Source organism: Callorhinchus milii, unplaced genomic scaffold, assembly GCF_018977255.1.
Source record: "Callorhinchus milii isolate IMCB2004 unplaced genomic scaffold, IMCB_Cmil_1.0 Scaffold2, whole genome shotgun sequence".
NCBI lineage: Eukaryota > Metazoa > Chordata > Chondrichthyes > Chimaeriformes > Callorhinchidae > Callorhinchus > Callorhinchus milii.
Genome location: NW_024704743.1, coordinates 62,020,871 through 62,032,939, shown reverse-complemented (window position 1 = coordinate 62,032,939; position 12,069 = coordinate 62,020,871). Strand labels below are relative to the sequence as shown.

Below are 12,069 nucleotides of genomic sequence, written 5' to 3'. Positions count from 1 at the left end.
GTGTTATTTTTCTGTTTCAGGATAGCATTGTGTATTGATGATCAAAGAAGATTCTGTGTAAATAGTTGCCATCTGATTGGAAAGGAGGCCATCAAACAAAGACAACTGCAGCTACTGGGCTATGATGTTGTGCAGGTACACAATCCAGTGATACCATTGTTTGGGAGAGAGCTGTACAAAAAAATTGTCCAATACAGCTGAAAAATGTTTAGTTAACAAAATCCAGCCTTTAACTGCGGGTTCTTTGAAGGTACTGCATAAAGTTAAATACAGTCATTCAAAATATCTAAACACTGAAAGAATGGTGGCTATACTGGCAATTACATTTTCCACTTGGGGTTCCGGAGATTTCACTTTAACATCAAAACCCGTTTGCTTTTTCCAGATTCCATTCCACGAGTTTGACAAGCTGCAGAACCGTGAGGAGATGGTGCAGTATCTCCACAGGAAGATCTTTCCACACAGTTACAGACTCACTTGGTGAAGCAACAAAAAAAGTCAGAATCTCTAATATTGGGAATTATATGCAGATAATTATTTGCAGAGAACATTAACATTTATTTAATACTATAGCAATATGGTGTCTAATAGATTGCTAGTAAAAATAATGGAAACTGAGGAGGTTGGACGAATGCGCTTCCCTTTCACATTTGGGACGAGCTATACTGTGATGAAAGACTTGGCTTTATTTAAGTGATTTAAGAGTTGGCTCTTAAACTGTCCAGAATTCAGCACTTTATAGAGGTCACAGTAAGTATGTTCTCTGAAACAATTAGTGAGTGTAGATACTTTACCCTTCTACTTTTGTACATTGAGTGGAACTTACACCATGTACTTGCTAAAAACCGCTACGTTTTCAATTATCAATAATGTAGTAAAGTACAGAACCTATCGCTGCCAATCCAAGATAAATAATTGGAAAAAATCATTTTTATCAAAAAGCTGCTGAATCAAATTTGCATCTTTCCCCCAGTAAGCCACCAGTGAGGTAACTTACTCCTCAGATTCTCCCACATGTGCTCTTCAGCTGCCCCCGGATAAATTGTTGTCGACTCCCTTTATTAACCCCGCTCCCCCCACACTCCAGCACTGGAAACAATACTTGAAGCGGAGTAGCTCAGATTTGGACAGAGGAGGAGGAAAGGAATGAAGGATTAACCACTCCACTCACTCTCCTGTGCCTGCTGTATTATATTTGTACAGTTAATTATGTAGAAAAACTGCAGTCCTGTAGCTCAGTGGTTAGAGCACTCGCCTCACAAGCGAGAGACCTGGGTTCGATTCCCGGCAGGGCGAAACCTTGGGCAAGTCTCCTTACTCCACACACCTGATAATAAGCCCTCAAGAAAAAAATAATAAGTTGGTCACTTCAATCCACAACTGTTTGTGGGACATTGCTGTGTGCAATTGGTTGCCGTATTTCGCCCACAAATATAGTCAATTCACTTTACAGTATATTCTGTAAAGTGTTTTGAGACGTCTAGAAGACATGAAAAACGCTATATCAAATGCAAGGATTATTATTATGTAGAAAAACTGAATTTATTCATAAAATTGTGAAATCACTATTAAATAAAATTGCTATTTCAATTAACTAATGGGAGGTAATTTATTAAAGAAACAGACTGCATTGTGAAAAAAAATTTCATTGGAGCAATACAACATAAATATTGACAGAATACAAAAACACATTGTGTACATTTGGGTTATGAAAGAATGCTAGATGTCACCAATAATAAGTCAACTTTAAAATGCCTGATAACCTGGGCCAATAGAAAAGTGCAGAAATATTTGCCAAAAATTGTGGGGCATTTGACAAATTTTGCAGAAAATTGCGAGGGATGATCGGTGCTATTGAGATGCATTTTGTGAAACAACTTGGATTAAAACTACAGGCATGTATTTCCTGAACATGCAGTTGTGGTCGTTAATCGATTGGCTGATCGCTTTTCTGGGAGAAATAATTCCTTCAATAGAAAAATACTAAATTGGTCACTTAATCCACGAGTGTTTGTGGGACACTGCTGTGTGGAATTGGCTGTCGCGTTTCACCCACAAAATATAGTCACTCCACTTTACAGTATATTCTGTGAAGCGCTTTGAGATGTCTCGAAGATGTGATAAGGCGCTATATCAAATGCAAGGATTATTATTGTGTTTAAAATACTCAAAATATTAAACTGAATAGTGCAGACCTTGCTAAGAATTTGTCACAAGAGCTCACTTTAGGCTGCGAGGCCGCGTGAAGCCGATTTCCCGCCCGCACTGCCTCTGCGATCCCAACACTTCCCACGGTAGCAATGTCGAGCAAACAGTGCGAGAGGAACGGAGCCTAGCACACTGTGTACAGGTGTTTAGCGGGGCCGAGCACACTGTGTACAGGTGTGTAGCGGGGCCGAGCACACTGTGTACAGGTGTGTAGCGGGGCCGAGCACACTGTGTACAGGTGTGTAGCGGGGCCGAGCACACTGTGTACAGGTGTGTAGCGGGGCCGAGCACACTGTGTACAGGTGTGTAGCGGGGCCGAGCACATTGTGTACAGGTGTGTAGCAGGGCTAGCACACTGTACAGGTGTGTAGCGGGGCCGAGCACACTGTGTACAGGTGTGTAGCGGGGCCGAGCACACTGTGTACAGGTGTGTAGCGGGGCCGAGCACACTGTGTACAGGTGTGTAGCGGGGCCGAGCACACTGTGTACAGGTGTGTAGCAGGGCCTAGCACACTGTGTACAGGTGTGTAGCAGGGCCTAGCACACTGTACAGATGTGTAGCGGGGCCGAGCACACTGTGTACAGGTGTGTAGCGGGGCCTAGCACACTGTACAGGTGTGTAGCGGGGCCTAGCACACTGTGTACAGGTGTGTAGCGGGGCCGAGCACACTGTACAGGTGTGTAGCGGGGCTAGCACACTGTACAGATGTGTAGCGGGGCAGAGCACACTGTGTACAGGTGTGTAGTGGGGCCTAGCACACTGTACAGGTGTGTAGCGGGGCTAGTACACTGTACAGATGTGTAGTGGGGCTAGCACACTGTACAGGTGTGTAGCGGGGCCTAACACACTGTACAGATGTGTAGTGGGGCCTAGCACACTGTGTACAGGTGTGTAGCGGGGCCGAGCACACTGTACAGGTGTGTAGCGGGGCCTAGCACACTGTACAGGTGTGTAGTGGGGCCTAGCACACTGTACAGGTGTGTAGTGGGGCCTAGCACACTGTACAGGTGTGTAGTGGGGCCTAGCACACTGTACAGGTGTGTAGTGGGGCAGAGCACACTGTGTACAGGTGTGTAGTGGGGCCTAGCACACTGTACAGGTGTGTAGTGGGGCCTAGCACACTGTACAGGTGTGTAGTGGGGCCTAGCACACTGTACAGATGTGTAGTGGGGCCTAGCACACTGTACAGGTGTGTAGTGGGGCTAGCACACTGTACAGGTGTGTAGTGGGGCCTAGCACACTGTACAGGTGTGTAGTGGGGGGCCGTTTAGCAGATTCCATGGAAGAAGTTGTTTCTATTGGCCCAGCTAATAACTCAAAATTTCAGCAGCCGATGACGTGCAAATCACCTTACGTGTGACTGAATAGAAAAGGAAAATATTGACCAATATTACTATTCTACAGTACTCAGTACCACTTATTAAAAGATTCCCTGGTTTCCATAACATTTATGCCGTTTTGTAAATAATTTAATAGATTTTACACATTAAATAGTAAAAACTGAAAAGAATAGTTTCCTACTATTAAAATTCTCAGTTACTGTGTGAATTCCTTAGTCAGCAAGAGCCAGGTTGTTTGACTGAAGTTTTTCTAGTTCTTGTAAGATATTTGATTCGATAACATCACACTGAGCCAAGTAAGTCTGCAACAGAAATAAAATGAACATTCTCATATTAAGCAAGGGCAAAGTCTTCATAAACATACTTTTGATAATGTCACCTCCTGTGCAAGAAGCTGCCAACCACTCTCCTAAGTTTCCAGCATTTTCTGTGACACTGTTGGACACTATGAGGCTGTCTACATATAACGCACAGCAAACCAGCCACTCGTGCCTAAAGAATCCTGCACTTCCGGTAAACCAGTGGTTCATTGTCCACTTGCACTATACAAGCAGGTTTTCACAAGATATCAGATTGTACATAAATGTCCAACAGCGAAAGTCAGAATCAAAATATTAATTTCGCCCTCAAATATAAAGGATACCCTGGTGTCTCACTTAATACAAAACATGGGTTAAAGTTCCTAACATTACTAGGCAACTTTTTAAATGAAATGAGCAGACAATTTGACTTGTATAAACTCAGTTTAGCATAGCACATCAGTATAAACTGAGCAAAGCAGTGGTACAGCAGTTTGGTGAACGCTTTTATTTATTGATGAGCAAAAGTAATCATATCCTTAATCTGGTTTTAAATCTCCAGCAGGCAAAAAAAACTCACCTGTACATTCTTTACTAAACCTTTCCTCCTATATCTGCAGTCACTGAAATCCTCAGGCAAACTCTGAAAAGCAATGGGTTACATTTTAGAATTTAAACAGGAGCGAAACGGACACAAATTAACCGCAATTCACACATACACAACAGCTTGCATTCATGTAGCTCCTTCATGTATGGCAAAGTCTTGGAGAGCTGTATAATGACAGGGTTGGACGTCGGGGAGGAGGTGGGGGCATGGATTGAGGCAGAGGGATTCTGGCAGAGATTATTTTCGCCCTCAAAAATATACAGTCAATTAATTTTACAGTATATTCTGTGAAGTGCTTTTGAGACGTCTCGAAGACGTGATAAGGCGCTGTATCAAATGTAAGGATTATTATTATTATCAGCAGCTGGGCTGAGGGTCAAACAGTTTTGCAATTGTGCGACTCGTACTGAGGCTTTGATATAATATTAGGCTTTCTTAAAAAAAAACTTGCATTCTTTCCAGGACATTTTATCCATTTTGAAAATCAGGTTTACATTCAATGCCAGCTGAATCAGAAGTCAAAGTAACTCTTACCCACCATTGCATCAATTTGTTCGAGGAACTTCATACACTGTTCAGCTGTGCTCTTCACCTTTTTCTCTAGTTTGTTCAATGCAGCAGACTGTAGATCCTTGGCAAGAAAGCCCTGAGTGAACAGAATAAAATCATTGGATCAGAGGATAAAAACGTCTCTACTTAAAGTTCCCATATTTATTGTAAGATCTTAAAGAATCGAACAATAATAATCCATACATTTGCATAGTGCCTATGTAGGAAGGAAAAGAAAAAAAAGGAAGAAAAGGCCACTTGAGAGAGGTGAAGTGGGTAAGAGGTGAAGCCAAATGTATAAGCCAAAATATATAAGCCAAAAAAAAATAATAATAATTTGGTCACTCAATCCATGACTGTTTGTGGGATAAACATTGGCTGCTGCGTTTTGCCCACAAAATATACAGTGAATTCACTTTTCAGTATATTCTGAGAAGCGCCTTGAGACATCTCAATGATGTGATAAGGCACTATATCAAATTATTATTGTTATTATTTGGCCAATAAGCCTTCTCTTTGGCAAGGCAATGGGCAAGACAATATCAAAACCATTTCATCTTAAGAGGAACAATTCTGCAATGTTTCTCCCTCACCACAAAAGGGAAAATCAAACAAAATATCAGACTACCCATCTGTCTTTACAACTACAACAACAACAAATTTTCATTTATATACAGTGCCTTTCAAATCAGGAGGACATTCTGAGGCACTTAACAGTCCTGGCACCAGAGCTGGGGATGGGAGCCGAGGAGGGAGTGGATGTGTGTCTGAACTTTTAAATTAGTGCATTCTCAGAGATATAAGATATGGAATCTCAGCAGTATCTGACAAAATATGTTCATCAGCTGCACATAAAGAGTTTAACCAATTCTTTGTCAGGCTATTTGAAGGGGCATTGGAGATGGATACCATGTCCTCAAGATTACTTACATTAACCACATCATAAAGAAGCATAACAAGTGCTGCAAACTGACCACAGGAGTGACTGAAGCCCAAGTCCAATCAAAACAAGTCTCTTATCACATTGTCAAAACATCTCGAAGCGCTTCACAGGATATACTGTAAAGTGGATTGACTGTATTTTGTGGGTAAAATAGCAGCCAGGTTTGCGCAGAGCAATGTTCCACAAATAGCCACGGAGTGGTTAACCAAATTTATTTTAGGGAAATGTTGGCTCGGACATTGGAAGAAACTTTTGAATAATGCAATGAGATCTTTAACTTCCGCCTGAACAGGCAGATGGGACCTTGATTTAACGTCTCAACCGAAGGATGGCACCTCCGACAATTCAACCTCCCCACCCCCTCAGCACTGCATCAGAGTGTCATCTTAAACTCTAGGATTCCAAGAAAATAAAATAGTGTATATTGCGAGGGGGGAAGAAGAGAAAAAGAAAAGAGGATTTTAAGAAGTACCAGAAATGACTCACATTTCGAATGCCTACCAGCTCGCCATTAATTTCCTCCAGTTTGTGCGACAACTGTTCTGTAGATTTCTCAAAGTCCTTTAATTTCTTTATTTCAGCTTCTTCTTCTGGACTGTTCTATTTGAGTGAAGAAAATTATTTATAGGCTGGGTGGATGAGTTATAGAAAATACTAAGTCTTAGGTAAAAATATCCAGATTTGGGAGATACAGGAACAAATGTTCATATACTTAGTTATAATGAATGATTAAACCAATTCACTTGGGGATTTCATTGGGACCATGATCAAAATGGAGTAGTGAATATCTTCATTTACAAGGATTCAGCTCAGATGACATCTCGCTAAGGCACAAATGAAAAGCTGAACTATATTAAAATCATAAAAGTTGTGCACTTCCCAATTGCTACAACTGGGCAGAACAAAGATTCATTCCACTATGCCTGTGGGTTTCCTTCCATTTAAATTATGCAGTAACTGTTGGAAATTAATATATAGGCCAATCTTTTATTCAAATCCTTCAAGGGTCCGAATAGAAATCAGGCTTCTCAAACCATAGACAACGACACTGAGCTGTCCTCATAATCTTGGGGCAGCCCGCAAGAGCAAATCTAGGAGCTCTATGCTACTTCCACCGATGGGGAAGCATTCTACTGGATAATCAACACTTTTTTCCCCAAAATATAGTGAAGTGAGTCAACAATACTATTATTCTTTAAACATTTTTTAATAACGTTAATCAGGTAGTAATAAAACAGAAAAGATAGGAATGTACCTTTTTGCCAATCATCATTATTTTACAGCCACTTTTAACACCAAGAACAGACAAAGGCTGTTCCATCTCTTTAAGAGATTTCCCTGCACAACAAGAACAGAAAAATATTGTTACTACTGAGAAACCATTATTATTGAAGCACCTTACCACAGTTGGGTAGTATCCAAATGGTATATTTGCTTCGAGTTAGTTCCCATTCTGATAGAAGCGAATCAAATTAAGCATTGAAATTCCTGAGAGGTTCCAAGTAGAAAAGACACATTTCACTCCTTGAAACAACAGAATAGAAAAGGATGGAAAGCCATTCAAAGCTCTCCTTGGGTACGTCCAGGCAGTCAACTGAGGTGCAACGGCAGCCAATTGCGCACAGTAGTGTCCCACAACAGTCGTGGATTGAAGTACCAATTTATTATTCTATTTTTTTTTCTTGAAGGATTATTATCAGGAGTGTAGAGTAAGGAAACTTGCCCAAGGTTTCGCTTGCCGGGAATTGAACACAGGTCTCTCGCTTGCAAGGCGAGTGCTCTAACCACTGAGCTACAAGACTTGTACCATCAACGTGCTTAAGAATTCTCAGTCTGGTTTGGATTCTCCTAAGCATGTTGATGGGTTTCTGTAGGTATCAGATCTGAACAAAGAAGTCATCTCTTTTGTCAAATAACCTACAACCCTCGCATAGCATCTGTTAAGACTTGCACATAAATAATTTAATGTCCTGTTGCCTCGTCATTTGGACAAAGTAGCAGAGAGCAACTCATTCATGAAACCACCCTCTAGTAAAAGGAAAAAGGAATCTAACTTGTTCAGAAGGCAAAGGATGGGAGAAGATTGTCCGAGAGAGAAAAAAATCAGTATTTCAAGGTAAGATCCACTGAAAAGCAGCTGATAATACTAATCAATATCATTAGTCTAGCATTATAGAAATTAAAAGCACTCAGCAACAGACAATATATAAAAAGTCTGTATCAAATCAAACACAATGCTGAGTAGAGCAAATTGTACATTGCATTTTAACTTGTGCATTACTAGACTTTAGTGGGTACTGGATACTGACACGGAAAGTCAGGTGTGGATGAGTAGATTGATTTCCTACAATTTATACCAGCGTAGTTCAACAGGGAGTCCCCGGACAGCATGCAACCTGGCAGGTGATTTTATCCATCCCGGGACCATTCCGGACGATATTATTTCCACTCCCCGCAGCATCCTCCCAACCGACGGCTTCTGCCGCTGTCCTGGGAAGACGTTCATCAGAGAGGGAGGGAGGGAGGGAGGGAGCGGAAGTTGGAATGTTGGAAATGGTCTCGGGCCTGATAAAATCACCAGCCAGCTGATTTGAGTAACAAACATTTACAACAACTTGCATTTAGTAATGTCTGCTGAATGACAGGTATCCTGGCGAAGACTGGAGTGATGGGCATGCAAAGCTTTTTGTGGATAAGGATGATGATTGTCAAAGTTTTGGATGAGGTGTTCCTACTGGAGAAGGGCTTTTAAAAATGTAAGTCTGTAGATGAGGGTTTCAGCAAAACTGAGCACGAGATGGGAATGGAAGCAGGTGATGTGGCAAACATTTGGAAATAATTTCTCCCCGTTTGGCTATCAAAACCCCTTATAATTTTAACATTAGCACTAGAATATCAGCCTACACTATGAGTTCAAGTCCTGATGTCAGGCTTACAACCACAAGTACTACTTACTGCATCAAGTTGACAACACACTTTTTTACCTGAACAATACCACCGAAGGAACATATGGCTTAATAAAGATAAATGAGTACATTATCCTTTACAAGGAGTCCTACCTTTAAATATTAGTTTCTGCAATTGCTGGGGCACCCCAGTGACTTGAGCGATGACCCGGGCCATGTCCTGCAGCATGGGCTCTTTATTTTCCTGTTCTGATGAAATTTCAATCTTATGCTTAGAGGAGCCTGAAATAAAGCACAAGTCAGGACATCTTTCAACATATTGATCAGCATTACATTACACCGATTGAGGAGTCCCTTTGGTATTCCAAGGAACAATTTTACAAACATAGGCTTTCTCTGCACACAATTTTAGCAAGTTTAACATGTAAGGCATTCACTTATAATAGTTACTGCACTTTAAAAGGAAAATTCTGTGAAGCATTTTGAGACAATCTCCTGACATGAAGGATACTTTATCTGATGTAAAGATAATGATGATGTTTATTATTCTAACGAGGGGTGGGGTGGTGTTTGGGGGGTGGTGGGGTGGGGGTGGTGGGGTGTGGTGGTGGGGGTGGTGGTGGTGGGGGGTGGCGTAGGGGTGGGGGGGGGGTGGTGGGGGGGATGGTGGGGGGGGTGGGGGTGGTGGGGGGTGGTGGGGTGTGGTGGGGGTGGTGGGGGGTGGTGGTGGTGGGGGGATGGTGGGGGGGTGGTGGGGGTGGTGGGGGGGTGGGGGGTGGGGTGGTGGGGTGGTGGGGGTGGTGGGGTGGTGGGGGGGTGGCGTGGGGTGGGGGGTGGTGGGGGGATGGTGGGGGGGGGTGGTGGGGGGTGGTGGGGGGTGTGTGTTGGGGTGTGGTGGGGGGTGTGTGTTGGGGGGTGGTGGTGGTGGGGGATGGTGGGGGGTGTGTGTGGGGGGGTGGTGGGGGTGGTGGTGGTGTTGGGGGTGGTGGTGGGGGATGGTGTTGGGGGGTGTGTGTTGGGGGGTGGTGGGGGGTGGTGGGGGTGGTGGGTGGTGGTGGGGGGTGGTGGGGTGGGGTGGTGGGGGGATGGTGGGGGGGGTGTGTTGGGGTGTGGTGGGGGGGTGTGTGTTGGGGTGGTGGGGGGTGTGTGTTGGGGGGGGGGTGGGGGGGTGGGGTGGTGGTGTTGGGGGGATGGTGTGGGGGGTGGTGGGGGGGTGGGTGGGGGGGGTGGGGGGGTGGGGGGGATGGTGGGGGGTGGTGGGGTGTGTTGGGGGGTGGTGGGGTGGGGGGGTGGTGGGGGGGTGGCGTAGGGTGGGGTGGTGGGGGGGATGGTGGGGGGGTGTGTTGGGGTGTGGTGGGGGGGTGTGTGTTGGGGTGTGGTGGGGGTGTGTGTGGTGGGGGGTGGGGGGGGGGGTGGTGGGTGTTGGGGGGATGGTGTTGGGGGATGGTGTTGGGGGGGTGGTGGGGGGGGTGGTGGTGGGGTGGTGGGGGGATGGTGGGGGGGTGGGTGGGGTGTGGGGGGGTGGTGGTGGGGGGGATGGTGGTGGGGGGTGTGTTGGGGGGGGTGGGGGGGTGTTGGGGGATGGTGTTGGGGGGTGGGGGGGTGTGTTGGGGGTGGTTGGGGGGGGATGGTGGGGGGGTGGTGGGGGGGGTGGGGGGGGGGTGTGGTGGGGGATGGTGGGGGGATGGTGTTGGGGGGGTGTTGGGGGGGGTGGGGGGGGGTGTTGGGGGGATGGTGTGGGGGGGTGTGTTGGGGGGGGGTGGGGGGGTGTTGGGGGATGGTGTTGGGGGGGGGGGGGGGGGGGGGGGGGTGTTGGGGGGGATGGTGTTGGGGGGGGTGTTGGGGGATGGTGTTGGGGGGATGGTGTTGGGGTGGTGTTGGGGGGGTGTTGGGGGGGTGGGGGGATGGTGTTGGGGGGGTGTGTGGGGGGGTGGGGGGGGGTGTTGGGGGATGGTGTTGGGGGGGTGTGTGGGGGGGGTGGGGGGGTGTTGGGGGGATGGTGTTGGGGGATGTGTGTTGGGGGGGTGTTGGGGGGGTGTTGGGGGATGGTGTTGGGGGGTGTGTTGGGGGGTGGGGGGGATGGTGGGGGGATGGTGTTGGGGGTGTTGGGGGGGTGGGGGGGGGGTGTTGGGGGATGGTGTTGGGGGGTGTTGGGGGGTGTGGGGGGGTGGTGGGGGGATGGTGGTGGGGGAGATGGTGGTGAGGTGTGGGGGGATGGTGGTGTGTGTTGGGGTGTTGGGGATGGTGTTGGGGGGTGTGGGGGGTGTTGGGGGGGTGTTGGGGGGATGGTGTTGGGGGGGTGTTGGGGGATGGTGGTGGGGGAGATGGTGGTGAGGTGTTGGGGGGTGGTGGTGTGTGTTGGGGTGTGTTGGGGGGATGGTGTTGGGGGGGATGGTGGTGTGTGTGGGGGGTGTGGTGGGGGTGGAGTGTTGGTGTTGGTGGTGGGCATCAGTTTTCAGGGAGAGCACAGCCCAGTGCTGGGAAGCCCGAGTGGGGTCTCAGTAAAGTGTGTGAGTTTCCTGTCATTGGTTCCCGGCTCCTCACCGGGAGGTTGGGGACTAAATCAGGGCCGCCCTCGCTCTGCGGACAAGGCGAGTGGTGAGCCCTGGAGCAGAGGGCCGCGGGGAGCAGCGCCCTGACCACCACCACCACCACAACAACAACAGCAGCAGCATTCACTGAGCTGCTTTCCCATCAGGATGACGTGCCAAGGCCCTGGGCAGGGAAGGGTCTGTACCCGAGCCTCGGGCTGGAGTGTGGAGCAGAGCCCGGCCAGAGCCGCCCCCCCGCCCCCCCCACACCGTTACCGTGCATCAACGTGACAGCCACCGCTCCCCCCGCCATCGCTCCTTCACACCCGCTCAACCACTACTTCCGCCGGCACCGGAAGCCGGCAGCTCGCCCCGCCCCCGGCCTGCCGCGGCCGCCATCTTTGTGCGGGGCGAGCCGCTCAGCTGCTGTCAGTCAAGAGGTGGGCGGGGCCTACAGACCGCGAGCAGTGCGGTCGGGTTGGGCGGCTTCACGCCTATTGGGCGGGTTTTTGTGGGGCAGAACTGTCTGTGCAGGGAAAACAAATTGGCCACTCTGTACCCATGGGAGGCCACAGATTGGGCTATTTTGGGGCGAGTGTTTGGTTGACTTTGGGCTACAAAGGTGATTTAGTTCCTCCCTCCCTGACTGCAGACAGAGCTCAGCGCCCACACCAGCAACATACTC

General features: G+C 47.6%; 1 protein-coding gene, 1 long non-coding RNA gene and 1 other non-coding gene across 4 annotated transcripts in view; 2 read left to right on the top strand and 1 right to left on the bottom strand.

Annotated features, from left to right (window-relative positions):
• bag1 (BCL2 associated athanogene 1) overlaps window positions 1-11,732 on the bottom strand; it is a 15,414-nt gene extending 3,682 nt beyond the window's left edge. Inside the window, exons 1-7 of one of the 2 annotated variants that reach the window (XM_007905306.2) lie at window positions 11,661-11,732; window positions 9,007-9,135; window positions 7,203-7,285; window positions 6,434-6,547; window positions 4,994-5,101; window positions 4,429-4,491; window positions 3,731-3,851 (exon numbers count right to left, since the gene is read on the bottom strand). In XM_007905306.2, the coding sequence (XP_007903497.1) occupies window positions 3,762-3,851; window positions 4,429-4,491; window positions 4,994-5,101; window positions 6,434-6,547; window positions 7,203-7,285; window positions 9,007-9,135; window positions 11,661-11,697 (624 nt within the window). In that variant the 5' untranslated portion in view covers window positions 11,698-11,732 and the 3' untranslated portion in view covers window positions 3,731-3,761. Of the gene's footprint in view, window positions 1-3,660; window positions 3,852-4,428; window positions 4,492-4,993; window positions 5,102-6,433; window positions 6,548-7,202; window positions 7,286-9,006; window positions 9,136-11,660 lie in introns of those variants that run through there. The other variant, XM_007905305.2, reaches the window with a different exon arrangement.
• Window positions 25-543, top strand: LOC121848128. Its single transcript, XR_006084859.1, has 2 exons — window positions 25-135; window positions 386-543. It is a non-coding gene; the product is annotated as an uncharacterized LOC121848128 (long non-coding RNA).
• trnav-cac lies at window positions 1,225-1,296 on the top strand. Its single transcript has one exon. It is a non-coding gene; the product is annotated as a tRNA-Val (tRNA).
• Window positions 11,733-12,069: the final 337 nt, after the last annotated feature.